Here is a 16,839-nt window from a genome sequence, read left to right on the forward strand (position 1 = left end):
GGTGGGGGTTGGTCTCTTTTCCCAGGCAACTATCAGCAAGACAAGAGGGCATGGTCTCAAGTTGTGCCAGGGGAGGTTTAGGTTAGATATTAGAAAGAATTTCTTTACAGAGAGGGTGATCAGACATTGGAATGGGCTGCCCAGGGAAGTAGTGGATTTTCCGTCCGTGAAGGTTTTTAAAAAGAGACTGGATGTGGCACTTACTGCCATGGTCTAGTAACCACAGCGGTAGTGGATCAAGGGTTGGACTTGATGATCTCGGAGGTCCCTTCCAACCCGGCTGATTCTATGATTCTATGACAACTTTTATGTTGTGTCCTCTTAGAATGAATTTCTTCGTTTTGCTGCATCTGTTTCAGAACTTGTTTCAGTTTTGAGAGTTGGGGATGTATAGTCACTACATGTTCTTAATTACAATTTAAAATAATTTCGTGCAAGAAGTCCCAGCCACAAACACATGCAGCTGACATGCAGCTGTCCCAACTCATCTGTTTTGATGCATGTTCTATTAGCCTTTTTCCTTCTTATGGTCCAAAATAGCATTACAGAATTTTATTGTAACAAATCTGTTCTGCTCTTGTATATCTGGCTCATGAAGCTCTTAGACCTCAATTAATTTCTAGACTGGGAAAAATAAGGGGAAAATATAGCTACTAATCTTTAACACTGTAGGATATATCTTACTGTCTCGAAGTTCCAACTTACTAGATAACCCTAAAATCCAAATACAGGGAAAAACCAGATTTTGCTAAAAGACTTTATGGCCATAATGGAAAAATTTATACTGCCTGCAGAGAAAGTCTGACAAATCAATAAAGGTTTAGACTCTTTATAAAGATTACACACAGCATGGTAGTACCCTGTTCTTTAGAAAAATATGCCCCATTTTTTTAATAACACATCTGTCTTCATTTGAACATGCTCTTAAGAAGTTCTATATAAATTACTGCTGTGCCTGGTGAACAACCAGATGAACTTAAAATAGCTGCAACCAGGGAGAGAGGAAATAAAATCAACAATTGCAAATAGGTGTTAGATCTTTTTTCCCATCAGGTGAACAGGGTTATGTAGATAATTTTCCTTCTGCTTAAAAGCATATTTATTCAAATATAAATATTATATATATTTGGGGGATAAAAGGAATATTTCTAAAACAGTATCAAAACCTTTTTCTCATAGTTACTGGCATAGAGTCACTGTGATAGTTTTCACCCTAGGCCTTCCTGGAGACCGGCTTGTAACCAGGAGGGAACTAGGGGAGTGACCAAGGACGTATTCCATGCTATTCCTTTACGTAAGCTGAGGTATAAATAAAGGTGACCAGAGGGACCTCACTCTCTTCTTTTCCAGCGAGGTTCGAGAACAGTAGATCCCTACGTGGTCTTGCTTATCTGAAGTTGAGGCCTACAGTGACTGCTGTTGTCTGCCACTGTGGGAGGGGAGAGTGCTGGGCCACGGTCTGGCTGTCATGCTTTTCTCAAGGGAAGTGGTGAGATTGTGCCAGTTCTTTATTTTGCTGGTTACCGGGTTTTTCAATTGTGCATACCTGTTTTGCTTCTGTCCCTTTTCGTTTGTCCTTTTTCCCTTCTCCGTTCCCCTCCTCCCTTTTAGGAAGCTATTTAGGGTTTCTGGGGTTATATGTATATAGTATTCTCACTGTATATATCTGTTTTATACGAAAAATATATATCTTTTGCTATACCTTTGGCTGTTTGGTTTTCTTCTCCCCTCTCTGGGAAGCAGGCTCTGTTGCTGAGTTTTGGAGACTTGGCGGCAAGCCAGCTCGAAACTTGCACAGTCACCAAACTTCAACATGAAACAATAACAGAACTCAGAGGTAAGGAACTGTGAGCTAGAAGAGAGTTTGGTTGGTTTTTTCCTCACCTATCTTTTTCTAGTGTTAAAATGTGATTGGAGTACTAGCTCGGACTTCTTTTTGTGCAGTCTACAGCAACATAAGACTCTCTTACTTTAGTTCCCAAAGAAGTAAAATTTATATTCTCCCTTTTAATTTTTGAACTGCTCTAGATCTGTTCAAGTAATACCACAGAGTCATTGTACACATATTGTAACTATTAGAGTAGACAAATCAAGAAGAAACAATTAGCTCCTGCTACTTAGTAAATCACGTAAATCCCCACAAAGTTTCTTGCTTTTTTTTTTTTGCATTTCAAAAAACATAAGTCATCACACTAGCCTTCAAAGATTTCTGGTATTATTTTCTACATTCTTTCTATCCTAGAAATAAGAACACACATTAATTTGTGAGTTCAATCCTAGCCACACAAGAGCTATACTATGAACTTTTAATATAATTTTGGAATACTTACCTTCCCACAGAGAAAAGTGCTTTACAGGTGTAACTTGGTTTTCTGGTCAAGTTTTCAAGGTCATAAAGTACAATAACGCCATCTGATTCACCAGATAACATGCTGAAAAGTGTTAATAAAGCACAAAGTTACAAAATTCATGGTCTCAATATGCTCAGTATAATTGAGTGTTCAACAAGAAAATAAATCCATAGTACCAAAACACAATGAAGTACTCATATACATTTTTACCAACTAAAGTATATACTTACTATCTTCCCTCAACAGGCTCAATATCAAGTGTGTTGATACCACTCTCATGTATTCTTTCCACATCTCTATCTTTATTTAATTCCAGACTTAGAACCCTAAAACCAACGAAAACAAAAATAAAAAAAAAAAAAGAAAAACAGAGATATGAACAACAAGAACAGAATTATTGAATGTTACTATGCAGTTCTGAACAGCTAAAACTGTAGTTTTGCCCTTTTCAATTTATTTAACTCATCCTTGTAACATTTTTGCAAAACCACATGATATAGGGATGGAAATAAGTCTTGTGAAGTTGGCAGAAAAAAAAATACTTCGATGTTTGGAAGGTAAGAGAGAAATAAATACTTAAATAGGAAAATTGCATTTGCGGTCAACATAGGAAACAAAACCAGATGCAATTTGAAAACTTTGGGCAACAGAAGCATTCAGATGTCTTCTATTCACAACAAATATTAGTTACTTTGAAGTTTATTTATGTAACATTCTTTCAAGCTTCATCCTACTTGGAACTACAGACACCTAGTGGACAAACTCATCTGGTTTATCAAGTTAATCAAGTTTTCCTTTAATGAACCAAAGTTTGTGTGTTAGATTTTCTGGAACAAAATAAATAAAAACTAGGCTACCCACATGATGAAGCTTCCAAGACAAACTCTTCTGAACTGCAATTAGTAAACTGTATTTTTAAATATGCTAATATGTTATATGGTCAGAATAACAGAGATTCTGCTTCCTTAAACCATACTACCTGGTAAAAAATTTAGCCTTACAAGATAATCAGAGCTCTGTACAGCACCATTTTGTCAAAAGCATAAAGAAGAACAAAGTAATTAAGTAGGCAACTGAAAAGCTGTGAGGCAGAGTGACCCTACTTAAGATCAACTGGCAAAAATCCTGATGTGAAAACCTTAGGCTGTTACAGGTAGGTCCCCAAACAGCACCTCTGTAGATATATACTAAAAGCAGCAAGTTATTTAAGGTCTTTTAACAGACATGAAATATAATTATGGAAGAATTCGCTTAGAATAAGAATTTTGACTTATACTAGATATCTAGTTTAAAACCTCTGAGCTCCGGATTGAATTTTAGTGAATGCCCCTGCGGAACTTGTTTTAAAACATATGACTTTAAAATGCAGCTATAAATAAAATCCACTGAAGACTATAGCTGTTTTTTATGTCAAACATTCTTAACACTGAATGCTACATGAGCACTGGGGACACAGAAAGGATGTAACCATACTGTCACAATGCTCGCTGAAAGGAGTTTCCCGAAACATTTTAAATCAATGTTTCGATATAAAACATTCTTTTTACAATGATACAGCTCCCAAAATCACAAGCACAAATCCCTACAATGGAGTCCCGTGAGCGACTGAACTGACGCAGGCTTTACTGGATTTGCCTTGAAACACAGCTGCAAAACTGATTCTCATTCTGACGTTGAAGAAATATTATCACTTTATAACCCATGAATATTAACAAGCCTGTCTACGCAGCCACCACTTCCCACAGAAGCTGCCGGGAACCCAATAAAAGCGTGCATCTGGTTCTCCTGCAATCAACCAGCAGGCCGGGTTTGGGAAGAGGGTCGACGACCCGATGCGGGCGCAGAGCACTACAGACACCTCGCCACTCCACAGGTGGAGCACAGCCGCGAGCGGGGATGAGACAATGGGCACTGCAGTGCTCTCTTGCCATGGCTCAGACCCACGCACGACACTGCAAACCCACGGACGCTCCGAAACGCAAACCCACGCCGCTCCCCGGTGGGGCGCGGGGAGCCGCTGCCGGAGCCGCCGCCGAGGCGGCTGGCGGCTCCTCCACTTCGGCTCTCCCCGCAACCCCCACGGGGGCCGGTCAGGGCTCCCCGGCAGGGCGGAGCCAGTCGCTGCCGCTCCGGTGCCCCCCGCGTATCGCCTCCCGCCCCGCCCCGCCGCGGTACCTGCGGGTGCGCTCGGCCCGGCGCAGCCGCGCGGGATCGTCCAACCCAAGCTGGCGAGCGGACAGCAGCCCCAACATGGCGGGAGCACCGCCCCACGCCCCGCCGCGCAGCCGTCTTGGGCCGGCCTGCGCCAATGGCGAGCGGCGTTGCTGGAGCGCCCGCCGCCCATAGGCCGGAGCGGGGTAGGGCTGGGGGTGGAAGCGCTCGACAGGGACGGGATAGATGAGGGCTGTGTGTCCCTGAGCGTGTGTCCGACGCCGCAGCCTCGGCCGGAGGTATCCTGAGATGAGCCTCGCGTGGCGGGCGCTCCGCGCCTTGCGGCTCCGGCTCTTGGGCCCCGCCAAGGAGCTGGTTGGCACCGACCAGTTCGGCAACAAGTATTACCGGGTGCCCAAGCACGAGACCCGCGCAGGTAAACACCGGGTAGGCGCGGGGGGGGCCGTGTCCCGCGGTCCGTGTCCTGCTCAGCGCTGGGCGCAGCGGCTTCGCGGCGGTTGACGGAAACAAAATAGCGGGTGCTGAACGAAGGGAAGGGAAGGGAAGTGAGGGAAGGACGGGCCCGTCCCGTGCTTCGGGAAACACGAGCGGTTTCTCAGGCTGGTGCCCTAATGCCAGAAAAACCCCTAAAGCCCATCGTCTGAGGGTTTCAGAGCGCAGCCACCGCTCTGTAGGGGGGAGGGGTAGGCAGCAGTGGTTTGTGGTAATTAGGAGCGCTTTTGCATGTGCTTTGAAGGATAGGGTCCAAAGAAGGGCAGTGAGGCTGGTGAAGAGACTGGAGCACAAGTCCTGTGAGGACAGGCTGAGGGAGCTGGGGTTGTTTAGCCTGGAGAAGAGGAGGATCGGGTAGACTTATCGATCTCTACAACTACCTGAAAGGAGGCTGTAGCCAGATGAGCATCGGTCTCTTCTTGCAGTCAACCAGCGGCAGGACGAGAGGAAATAACCTTAAGCTGCTCCAGGGGAGGTTCAGGTTGGACATTGAGAAGAATTTCTTCACTTAAAGGGTGATTAGAGATTGGAATGGGCTGCCCAGGGAGGTGGTGGAGTCACCATCCCTGAAGGTGTTTAAGGAAGGACTGGATGTGGGACTTAGTGGTGGTGGTGGTGTGTTCACTTGTAAGTTGGACTCCGTGATCTCAGAGGTCTTTTTCAACCTAATTGATTCTGCGATTCTGTGAAATAATTTTTTAAATGTACATTCATCCCACTTGTGCAGAAAAATACTTTTCTAGGTTTCTGCCTGTGTTCCAGGAGTCCAGATGCACTTACACATCACATTGGTCTCTACGGATGCCCTGTGTGTTCTGCACTATGTACAATTTATGGAAGGCAGGTTTCCTGAAGTTGTCCAGATGCACATGCTATAATGTTTTACACTCCTCTTTTCTCTCCCTGCATAGGCTTGTTTATCTGCTTGCTGTACTCCATATCTTTTCCATCAGCTAGAGTGTTCTGAGACTGTGGAGGCTTTTTACATGGTATTTTTCAGAGTACAAGGAGAAGCAGAAAGTCTGAGATAGTGCAGTCACTTAAGTTGGTACCCTTCCATAAAGGGAGAAAGGGAACGGGTGCACACCTTCCCTTCAGAAACTTAAGGTCTGCTGGAGTTATTTTTCTTCAGAGCAGTTCCCCTGACTTATTTTGCTGTGCAACTTCATGAACAACTGGCAGTGACTTTAAGTCTACTCAGACAAGTGTCTGGGAAGATATTGTGAACACCGTTTTGTCAGCAGTGTGTTTTTCCTCAGGGTTAATGTGGTACTGTAGTGCTTCCAGGTTTTCTTCCTCTTGCTTTCAGATTTTGATCTCATCACTGCTGGAGTTCATGGTGACTTTGAGGAGTGTACAAAAGGCTTTGTCTTTTAGCATACAGGAAGCAGTAAAAACTACAGTCACGTTTCTTCTGCGTGATTAATGCAGTGCCAGTCCTTATTAACAGTAAAAATGACTTATTTTATCAGAACTACTGGTAGTCTTTTTCTCGATATTTGAATTTATGGTGGCATGCCTTTCACAGTGAAACCCCAATGCTGCAACTTTGGGGTTTATCTCTGTGTTTGGAATGGTAGTTGTGGTGCCATAGGAGGACAGGCCAGGTGGGACATAGCTACTGAACTCTGCAGGAGCAGAGTATAAGAGGCTTTTAAGGTTAGTAATGAATTGAACTAATTGTGTCTAAGACCACATTGTGGCAGCCTTTGTGTTTCCTAATTTTTCTTCAGTAAAAATGCTGAGTATTACACTCCAGAGCGGAAGTTGCTCTGATTTTCCTTTGAGCAGGAGGGGATGGCTCTGAAATGCTCTGCAGTTGCACCTCTGACTGAAGTCAGTGAGAGTAGCACTTATATGAATCTTAAGATTCTTGCACATTAAATTTATTTTAGTGATACAGATGACATAATGAAGATCTGCTGAATTATCAGTATGCCTCTGTTATTAGATGTTTCTCTCTCATTCTTCTGTTTGTTCAACTTTCTTTCACTTGATACATTGAAAGTTCTGCACCACCAGCTCGCACTGGCACAATGTTTTGCTGTCACCAAAAAGGAGAGATCTTCTCTTTCCTCTATTTTGTTTCTCACTGCTGCTAACTTTTCATGGTTATTTATTTGACATAGCAAATAGTTTTCTACTTCCTGTAGAAGACTTAATTAAAACCATAGCATAAAATGAATTGATGAAGAATAAATTGCAAGCTAAAACTGGCACAGAAGTGGAAATTAAGAGGATGAGCTCTTAGATAGCAAAAGGTATGCAAGATAGCTTGAAACATAGTGAAGAGCTAGAACTTTTACAGAGTCTCTAATAATGCCTAGCCATACTTACTTTTATTTCTCTAATAGTTTGCTATTAAGATTTTCAGTTTCTTCAATCTGACCCAGTCAAGTGCATATTATCTGGGGAAAACTGTATATTAAAAACAATATTAAAAAGCAGAATAAGAAATCTGGCAAAGAGCTAATGTTTGATTCACTCTTCCCATGCTCCTCTCCCAACTTTGGAATCAAACTAAGGGAAAAGTTTCTGTAATTTAGCTTTACAAACTGAAATTTCAGATACTCAAAAATTTCAGCACATCTTTCATAAATGTGGTCATTGACTGTTGGTTAATTCTCCCTTACTGTTTTTTTGTTGTTTTTTTTTTTGGTGTAACTAGAGAACAGGAGCATGCATATGGGAAATACTACGATGATTATGTGTGAAAATACTACTTGTGAAAATTCTGCTTATTTTCTGTATATTTGTCACTGTGCTCTAGCTCTGGTTTTAGAGGATCTAAAAAAAAAATCTTAACCCCTCACTAAGAAAAAATTGATGGTGATGGGTTTTTTCTTTTGTGAAAGTGTTCAAACTTTGCTTTTGATTCTGTTGATTTTGTTCTGTGTTATAATAATTAATGGAACTCACTGTTAGATATTCTTGACCGTGGGATGTGAGTTGTAACAGTCATTAAAGAGGGATGAAAATAACTAGAATGAGAACAGCATCAGGGGAATGGGTTTCAATAAATTCAGAAAACAGATAGGAAATATCCTGTGAATATCTTAAGATCAGTGAAAACTGATGTGAAATTAATTCAAGATAGGTTCATATCAAATTTTTTTTCTGAGTGGATAATACTGCAGTGTTTAGATCTTTTGGTGTGCAAAATTTAAGAATATGGATTATGAATTAGCTATGTCAGTGCAAAGCAGGTTGGCAACTGTTCTTGGAATAGTCTGAAATGTTACCCTGCCAGATGCAGGGGATCCACCTATCAAAGTTCAAAACTACTATAAATCTTTATGAGGCATTTGGATGAAGTATTTTTATTACATTTGCACGTCAAACTGTGCAGGAGGAAACTGGGAGTAGCTGGGAGCATGTCATGGCAAGTCACTGTCAAATTGTCATACAATTCTACTAGGGGACCCACTGGAATTAAGACGTATTTATACTGATTGTGGAATCGAGACATACACAGAATGTGGATCTCCACAACTGACAGCATATAGTACAGCATGTATCATATTAGTACTGTTATAAATTTCATTTTTGTGACGTCCTAATTTGGATACCCATTTTCTTCTTCCATTTCCAACTGACAGACCTTCACTCACTTTCCTTACAAAATGGATTGTCTTGTGAATGCGTATTATTATTATTTTAAGATACAGTTTTCTCTGAACCTAGCCAGCCTCTTGCTACAGTCCCTTGTTATGTGGGATTACTTGGATGTAGGCAATTCTACGTCCATTAAATTTCCCCACCCACTGGAATCTCCACTGTAATTTATGCTTTTACTTCTGTGGATGGCAATCCCTGCAGTGTCAGTATAGAAAAGGTTCTAGGTTTCACCTATTCCAGAGCAGGGAAGTATGCCAGTCTTCCCTCAGGTTTGTATGATCTTGTGACTGAGGAGAAAGCAGTTTATTCTGACACTAGGGAAGTGATTACAGATGGTAGCACCTACTGCCTTGGGTTTTGGTAACTAACTGGCTCTCCCAACATTTTTGAGCAGCATCCTGCATTGGTCACAGTTCTGTACAGCAGGGTCACACCAGCATTTGTGGGCTTTTATAACTTTTGAAGAAGTTTAAGGATATGGATAGGGGAAGGTAATAGAAATTGAGGAACATCTATAGAAAATAAAATGCAGAAAATTTCTGGAGCTCAATTTTTAAAGAAACTAAGAATTTAAAAGTGCTGAGAGAGCAATGCTCTCTTTTAAAGTGTTGGAAAGTGTTATTTGTTGTACATTAGGAAAATCTGCATCATATATCGTTCATATCTTACCCAGTGCCCTGATATATAGAGACCAGTTCAGGATGGGAACAGCACTGGAAAGAAAATGAGTTGTAAAGGAAGCCCTGTAGAGACAGTCAGCTGTTGAGTACAGGTTCCACTGCAAGGTCACTGCAGTATGTCTGCACTGTGTTTGCTGTCTGTCCTGTGGATTTGGGGAGGACTGAGTAGCTCTAGCACAGTGATGGGCCTAATGTGCTTGATCCCTTTGTACTGTACTTGATCAAATATTGCAGAAAGAGCATGCAGAAGAGACAGGTCCTGCCTTCTGTCTCTTGACTTAGACATGGTGGGTCTATCAGGACAGGCTGGGCTTTGTTTCAGACCAGCAGGGATCTCCCACCTTCAGCAGGAGGTGAGAGTGGATGGTATAGGTAGTACCTACACTGCCTTTTCCTTCAAGCAAAAGCTGTCTCACACCTTTCTTTTGGCCTGCCCTAGTCTTCAGCAGGGGTTTGGAATAGAAATACATGAAGTGTGTGATGCAAAGAATGTTTTGTTTCTGTCAGTTGTGAATTGTGCTCTCCTACACTCAGTCCAGAGTACAGGACATTCTGGGAACCTGAGGCCTTTTCTGCATTAGTAGGGAGTAGTAGATACAAGTAGTTGGTCCTGAGTTTCCTCACACCCCCATCACTTGTGATTCTGAGAGTTTTCTTCAGGTTAAACTTAGTGTGTTTTGCTGGGCTAAGTGACTGCAATACAGAGTTGGAGATCTCAAAAAAAGTAAAAAAGTGTTAGGTATGTGCTTCAGATATGGCTTTCAGATTGCCTTTGCACCTAATATCCTGTTATTTTTTGAAATGCTTTATAAGTGAGGATATTTTCTTAAAAATGGAAAGTTGTGCGTATAGAAACTACTTTGAGATCTAAGTAATCATGTGGTAAATAGAGGCATCACAGGATTCACCACAAATCCTCACCTGCTTTGATTCAAGTCACTACAGTAGATGTAGTCTCACCAATATCCTAAGCTCTTGAATGTCCAGGTCAAACTCAAGATGTAGCAACTGTACCCTGAGACCACCTTTACATGTTTGCTGTCAAAGGAAAGTTGACTTGTGTTCCTGGTTTTGACTGTCTCTGAGTAACCAGGTTATTAGAAGAGCTAGCAATTTAAATAAGTTGTTGTAAAGAAGTGGTATCCATTGTCAGCGATGTGCAAGTGCTGGTTTTAACACTGTAAATGTATTTTGCCTTAATTCCAAAAGTTCTAATGAGTAATGGCAAAAAGATATGAGTTTGCAAGAGTATTGTAGTCTCTTAAGTGAATATAGAAAGGATTGGCATTTTGGAGAGGAAGGGAAGACAGATGTGTCTCAGTTTGAAGAGACTGGAAAGTTTGCTAAAGAGGATGAGTTATGAGACAAACCAAACTCCTCTCTCTCAGCAATTGTAAATTCAAAATTAAGGGGCTTTAATCGAGGAAGTGCGGAAAAAAACAGAAGAAATAACGACCATTTATTAAGATATATGTATGTTGGCAAGAACAGTAACAGAACACAAAAAAACCCCCCTAGGCAATAGTACTGTACCCAAAAAAAGTCCCCTTTAAACAAAAGGAAAAAAAAAAAAGGTCTGAATGAATACTTCTCTGTCCTTCAGCGCAGTTCTAATCACGGTCGGCAGGGGGCGCTGTTGGGTCACTGGAGGTGCAGAGCCTGCAGTACCCTGTGTTGACCTGCAGGGGGCGCTGTTGGGCTCTGGCGGTCACCGCACAGGGAGGGGTCTGGGGGTTGGTCTCGTGTCACGGGAGAAGCCGAAAAAAAAACAGAGACCTTTCCCCCAGTGGAAGAAGGGCAGGAGGAAAAGCAGCTCACCCCCCACGGGACTCACTGTTGTTCTCAGATGACGGTGTTTCAAAGCTCCTCCTTTTCTCCCAGCAAGCACAGAGACTCTCCAATGAAAACGCAGCAGGTCCGGGCTGGAGACAAAAGACAGCTCATAGGCAAGTTGAGGCCAGCAGCCAGGGCTGATCAGGACGGGAAGCCAGAAAGACAGATCTCCAGGCCTTCTCTCCAAATGCCCACATGCAGGCCCCCATCTCCGTCCAAGAGAGAGAACTCAGCCAACCAACCTCTCCCCTTCCAAGAAGAGCCCAGCCACCCCCTCCCAAAACTCCTCCCCTCTCCCCCCAGTCTCTGATGGGCCATCTGTTAGGAATGCAGTCTGGCTAGCTAGTTCTTTTGTAAGGCTAATTAACTCCTTTCCCCCTTTCCACTCAAACTCATCTTTCCTACAGTGGGGGGCAGGGGGAAGAAAAAATTCTCCTGGATTTCTAACCTATAACAAGATGTAAGACTTTGCTGTTTCAGTCTGATTATCTTATTTCTCTTGAAAGAAAGTGAATGTTTAAAATCCCTAGACTGTGAGAATAAGAAGTCAGTAAATTCAGTAGAAAAAATAATGGCTAGAAATAGAAAAGGAGTTAAGAAAAATTTTAGTGTCAATATATAGAGAAAAGATCCTTAAAAATTAACTGTTCTGGCCACAGGAATACAGGAGAATTCAAAACTGGAATAGTTAATTTTCTGAAATCATGTTTAATGTTTATCAGAGACTTTTATTTTCAAGTGGGAAAAACAACTTCTCATCTTCTAAGTCAGGTAAGACATTCCGCACTAAATATAGTGAGACAGGCTTATCTGGAAGTAAAGATGATTCTCTGCTTAATGACATTCTGTAAGTGGTGTTTTTTTACAAGATTACCTTAAAGTGATGACAGTGATTAAGTGGTACAACTACACTATGCTTGCCGTTAGAGGAACACCCAGCATAGCTCATTAACTCAGAAATGACTCTTCAGTTGCCAGTCTTAAACTGGGTGTGATAAAAGATGGGAATAGACAATTGGGTAGTACTGATTGATGACTCATTTCAGTATTTTGGACAAGTATTTCACTAAATAGACTAGATTTATCAACATAATTTATTTATTTTTTCTTAATATATAACATACTGTCATGGCATTGCCATGGCTTTGGTACATGATTAATTTTGCTTTCTGCAGAAAATATTTTTTAAATTGCAAAACAAATTCCTCATACAGTTTATTGCAACCAAATATATCTTACTGGAAATAGCTGGTTCCATTTTTCATTGAAAATAATTTATAAAAACTCTTAGTAACTGGTTTATTTAAAAAAATGCAGGAAGATGAGGCACTAAATACTTAAGATGTGGTATATAATGTTTTTTTTGAAAGGCTGATTAATGAGCAGCTTTTATTTAAACTTTTTCAATTTTTTCATTTGTTCTCTCATCTATTATAATGATTAAGAGTTAAAATGAGTACTGTGAAGTACCAGCATATGCAAGTTTTTATAAGAACAGTAGGTCATCATCAAGAGGGTAGTTGATTTCGAAGATTATGTGTCAGTGTTAAAAACACGGTTCAAGTTTTGAGGTTACCTTTGGGGGAACAGCAGACTCAGGTTTGACTTATTTTGGACCTGCAGCTTACCAGGAACAGCTGGATAAAGCCCAAAGCATTCTGTATTCCATAGGTTTTTCGCATGTTGCATAAGCTCTGCATTAGGGGGCCATATGTGGCCTGAGCTTCCGATGCTGCGAACTTTAAGAAGGAAACTGGTAAGCCAAAGTTTCTTGGTACTCTTATAAATACCTTATAAATATCTAGAAATACAAGTGGCATTACCAAGTTTCAGATGTAAATTTTGTTGCTAATAATTGAATGCAAGCACTGACTACTGTGGGAAACATTTTCTTAATGTGAAATGCCCACTCACATTTGCATAAAAGGCCTGTATCTTGTGAACAAAGTTCTCAACAAACCAGAAATGTGCAAATAAAAAAGAATCTGTATAAGGAAAAGTACTAAGCATTCCATTGCATAATACATGTAAGTTGTCCTAAATCTGATTGAATGCAGACTTCGATAGAAGTGTATACACCATTTTATGAAAGTTAGGAAGACTTATGGTTCTGTTGAGGTTAAAGGAATCCTCTGTGATAGTTTTAGTAATTCCTTATTTTCTGTTTTAGGAAGTGGCCTGTTGCCTTCCTGTGTATCAGAAGTGTAGAGAATTTCTACTTTTCTTAAAAGTATGCTATAAAATATAGTTTTGCGTTGAAGACTAGACTGAAACATTCCTGTAATGTGATGATGTAATTTATCCCTGTAATTTATGATGATTAAGAGAGTGGAAGGAGCGACATCTCTCCAAAGCATGTCTTCTGAGGTTAGAGCTATGGTTTTCTTTTGACTCTGAATGCTAGCTTTCTAGATAACAGGAGTGATATCTGAGGAGGAGGCAGAAATTTATTATGATTGTATGAAGCATTTGTAAGCTGATTATTGGGTGTTACAGGTAATTGTACAGAATATTACTGAACATAAAAGGTACTTTTGCAAACTAGTTTTTCAAATGTTGCTGGAAAGCTGATACATTTGTTTTAGTTTTACATACCTAATGTTAAGATACTAATGAAACATAGAATTTGAATTTTGATCAACAAATAGAAAACAAAATTTTAGAAGACTTAATTATCTTGGATGTGAAAATAAGCCTATGGAGAAAGTGTTTGGTGGTTTGTGTTTTTTTCACATAAGAAGGTTTTTTCCGGATACACACACTCACAGTCCAGCAATACCTGGTAGTTGGAAGCTTATCCAGGTGGTGGCAATGTTGTTTCAGGAACAACAGGCATTGACAGCTGAGTATTACTTTCTGGAGCGATTATGGAATAAACAACCTACCTCTAAAGTAATTGTGTGTATGTGTGTTTATACAGAAATAAATTGTGGAATGACAAAATAGCTTTTCAATCTGGGTGATACGTTATGCAGCAAAAGCAATTGCACTTTGAAGAGCTCACTGCAGATTACAAAAGCAATAACATATGAAAAATCAGTGTTTAGTTGCAGTGATATAGAATTATGGAATCTCTAAGGTTGAAAAACACGTCTGAGTTCCTCGAGTCCAACCTTTGATTTGACTTTAAATTTGATTTTAAATTTGACTGCGTCAGCTAAACCATAGCACTAAGTGCCATGTCCAGTTGTTTCTTGAACACTTCCAGGGATGATGACTCCACAACCTTCCTGGGCAGCCCATTCCAATACTTAACAGCTGTGAAGAAACTCTTCCTGATGTCCAACCTGAATGTCCCCTGATGCAGCTTAAGACTATGTCCTCTCATCCTGTCTCTAGCTGCCTAGGAGAAGAGACTGATCCCCACCTGGCCACAACCTCCCTTAACATAGTTGTGGAGAGTGATAAGGTCACTCCTGAGCCTCCTTTTCTCCAGGCTGAACAACCCCAGCTCACTCAACTCCTCCTCATAAGACTATGACTCTTACCCAGCTTCTTTGCCCTTCTCTGGACATACTTGAACACCTCAATGTCTTTCTTGTAGTGAGAGGCCCAGTGCCCAGTACGGGGGCACAATGATTTCCCTGATCCTGCTGGCCACACTATTGCTGATACAGGCCAGGATAGCATTGGCCTTCTTGGCCACCTGGGCACGTGCTAGCTTATGTTCAGCTGTTGTCAGCCAGCACCCTCAGGTCTTTTTCCGCCAGGCAACTTTCCAGCCACTCTGCCCCATCCTGTGGCAAGTTGTTGTGTAGTCATACAGACAGGCAGTAACTTGCATATTATCTGTTGCTACAGCCAGGTTTGCTCTTCAGTGTGTATATTGGTATTAAACTGAGATGCTGATCTTGTTAAATTCTGCCTGCTGGTATTAAGGTTTATATGCTGTACATTTGTAACTTTTAATTATTGTGGTTTTGGCTTGAAAAACCTGTGTTGATTCTTTCAGCAGAGGCGTGTGGAGACAGGATGGTTTGGTGTGGGTTTCTTTTTTTTTAGGTCTCTGATGGCCAAAAAATCAGATAGTAAAAAGAATACTTCTTTAGAAATTTCCTCGTGTTAATAACTTTTTTCTGTAGTGTATAGAGAAAGAAGCAGTGCAGTGCTAGAAAGAGAGTTGTTTTTAATAGGTGGAATAATCTTAGCAGAGTTTGTTAATCATGCTGATTTGAACAGCTGCCACCTGTAGAGCTGAGAGTAAGAGAGCTGAGTGTGTTGCAAACATGATCATTATATCTATCAGAATTGTTGGCATTATGCCTGCTTTATGACTAAATTCTATGCCTTTTAGTTTCATTATTTTGAGGAGAATTCAACTTCCGTTTCTGTTTCCAAAGGAGGGGAAAAATCCATCATTAATATGCATAGGAAGAACAAATCACCCACTCTATGTAAGGTTTTAGGGTTTGAAATTGTATTAAGAAACTAAAGAACAGATTTAACCTAGAAGAGAGTGCGAGTGTGTCAGTAGCCAGTACAGGAAACATTTTTTTCTAATATGTCTGTATAATTAATTTCAGTGCATTACTTAAATGAATTTTGGTTAACAAGATTATAAATACTGTCTACATACTTTGTGGATTGTGATTCTCATGTAAAAAATTTATGTGTCCACTTCTGCTGGTATACCTAAAAGATATACCTACTTTGGTATATCTTTTTTTAGAAACTGTTATTATTAAATAAGACTACAAAGAAAATTAAAGCATTTAAATAAAAGTAGTGGGGCTACACTCTCATTTTAAAAGGGAAGATAGAATGGAATAACAAAGAGCTGAACAAAAGAGTGCAGTTGAAAAACCATAGTAAAAGAGATTTAAACAGGAAGGTTGGCATGCTACCCTGTGGGCCACTGTAACCTTTTCAATTTCTCCAAAAGAATAGAGGCGGTGGTAAAGAATTAGGTCTGACTTCTACTTTGTACAATAAGTTTCTTGTGTTCTTTATAGATCTTTAGAATACCAAATAAAGTTGCTGTCATCAGAGGCTTGATAGTCTTAAGGTCAAATTTGCAAAGATAAGAACTACTTTGCTTGGAGGAGAGGGAAGAATCATTTTCATGCTCAGCTTCTGGATACAGGGATAGCATAGAAAGGAAGTACACCAAGAAATGAGTGTGACAGGTTGAGGGAAAGGAAATTGTGAAATAGGGAGATGAACGAGATCTTAATTTGTAAACTGTGAAGGACCAGGAATCGGAATGGGGAAAATCTCAGAAGTGGAAAAAGATGTACAGTGATTGAAAAGACTTTATGCTACAGACTTTACCGTTATTATGTATATACACGTTGTATGCTTCCCCAGAATCTGTATTTCCCGGGCATGTTCAGGCTTATCCGCTCCCCTGCTTTCCTGCGGATTGGCTGGAGAAGCTGCAGAGAGGGGACAGCCTCCATTCGCCTCTTCTCTCCCTGGTTCCTCCCACATTCCTCCCTCTTTTGCCCATGTCCCTGTCCTGGTTTGTCCCTCCGCTTGTCTGTCTCATGCTCCGCCCCATGTTCTGGCCCTTTCCCCTCCTGAGCTGATAAAAGATTGCGTGCACGCGTGAATAAAGCATCCTACTTGCACCCTTCCTCGTGTCCCATCCCCTCTTCGGACCGCAGCAGTAAGTGTCCCTTCTTTACGGCCATGTGCATATGAAATACAACATGTTATCATTTCATCCTCCTTGAAGTGCAGGACTGATTTGA

General features: G+C 40.9%; 2 protein-coding genes across 3 annotated transcripts in view; one reads left to right on the forward strand and one right to left on the reverse strand.

The window, feature by feature from the left end:
• The window catches only part of ERCC8 (ERCC excision repair 8, CSA ubiquitin ligase complex subunit), a 24,141-nt gene extending 19,439 nt beyond the window's left edge, over positions 1-4,702 (reverse strand). Inside the window, exons 1-3 of one of the 2 annotated variants that reach the window (XM_027634460.1) lie at positions 4,527-4,702; positions 2,582-2,677; positions 2,331-2,432 (exon numbers count right to left, since the gene is read on the reverse strand). In XM_027634460.1, the coding sequence (XP_027490261.1) occupies positions 2,331-2,432; positions 2,582-2,677; positions 4,527-4,603 (275 nt within the window). In that variant the 5' untranslated portion in view covers positions 4,604-4,702. Of the gene's footprint in view, positions 1-2,330; positions 2,433-2,581; positions 2,678-3,937; positions 4,240-4,526 lie in introns of those variants that run through there. The other variant, XM_027634459.1, reaches the window with a different exon arrangement.
• Positions 4,703-4,712: 10 nt separating this feature from the next.
• NDUFAF2 (NADH:ubiquinone oxidoreductase complex assembly factor 2) overlaps positions 4,713-16,839 on the forward strand; it is a 45,720-nt gene continuing 33,593 nt past the window's right edge. The window contains exon 1 of the mRNA XM_027634462.1: positions 4,713-4,938. Within this exon, the coding sequence (XP_027490263.1) occupies positions 4,812-4,938 (127 nt within the window). The 5' untranslated portion in view covers positions 4,713-4,811. The remainder of the gene's footprint in view (positions 4,939-16,839) is intronic.

This window comes from Corapipo altera, unplaced genomic scaffold (assembly GCF_003945725.1).
Source record: "Corapipo altera isolate COAL_440 unplaced genomic scaffold, ASM394572v1 61411, whole genome shotgun sequence".
NCBI classification, from domain to species: Eukaryota; Metazoa; Chordata; class Aves; order Passeriformes; family Pipridae; genus Corapipo; species Corapipo altera.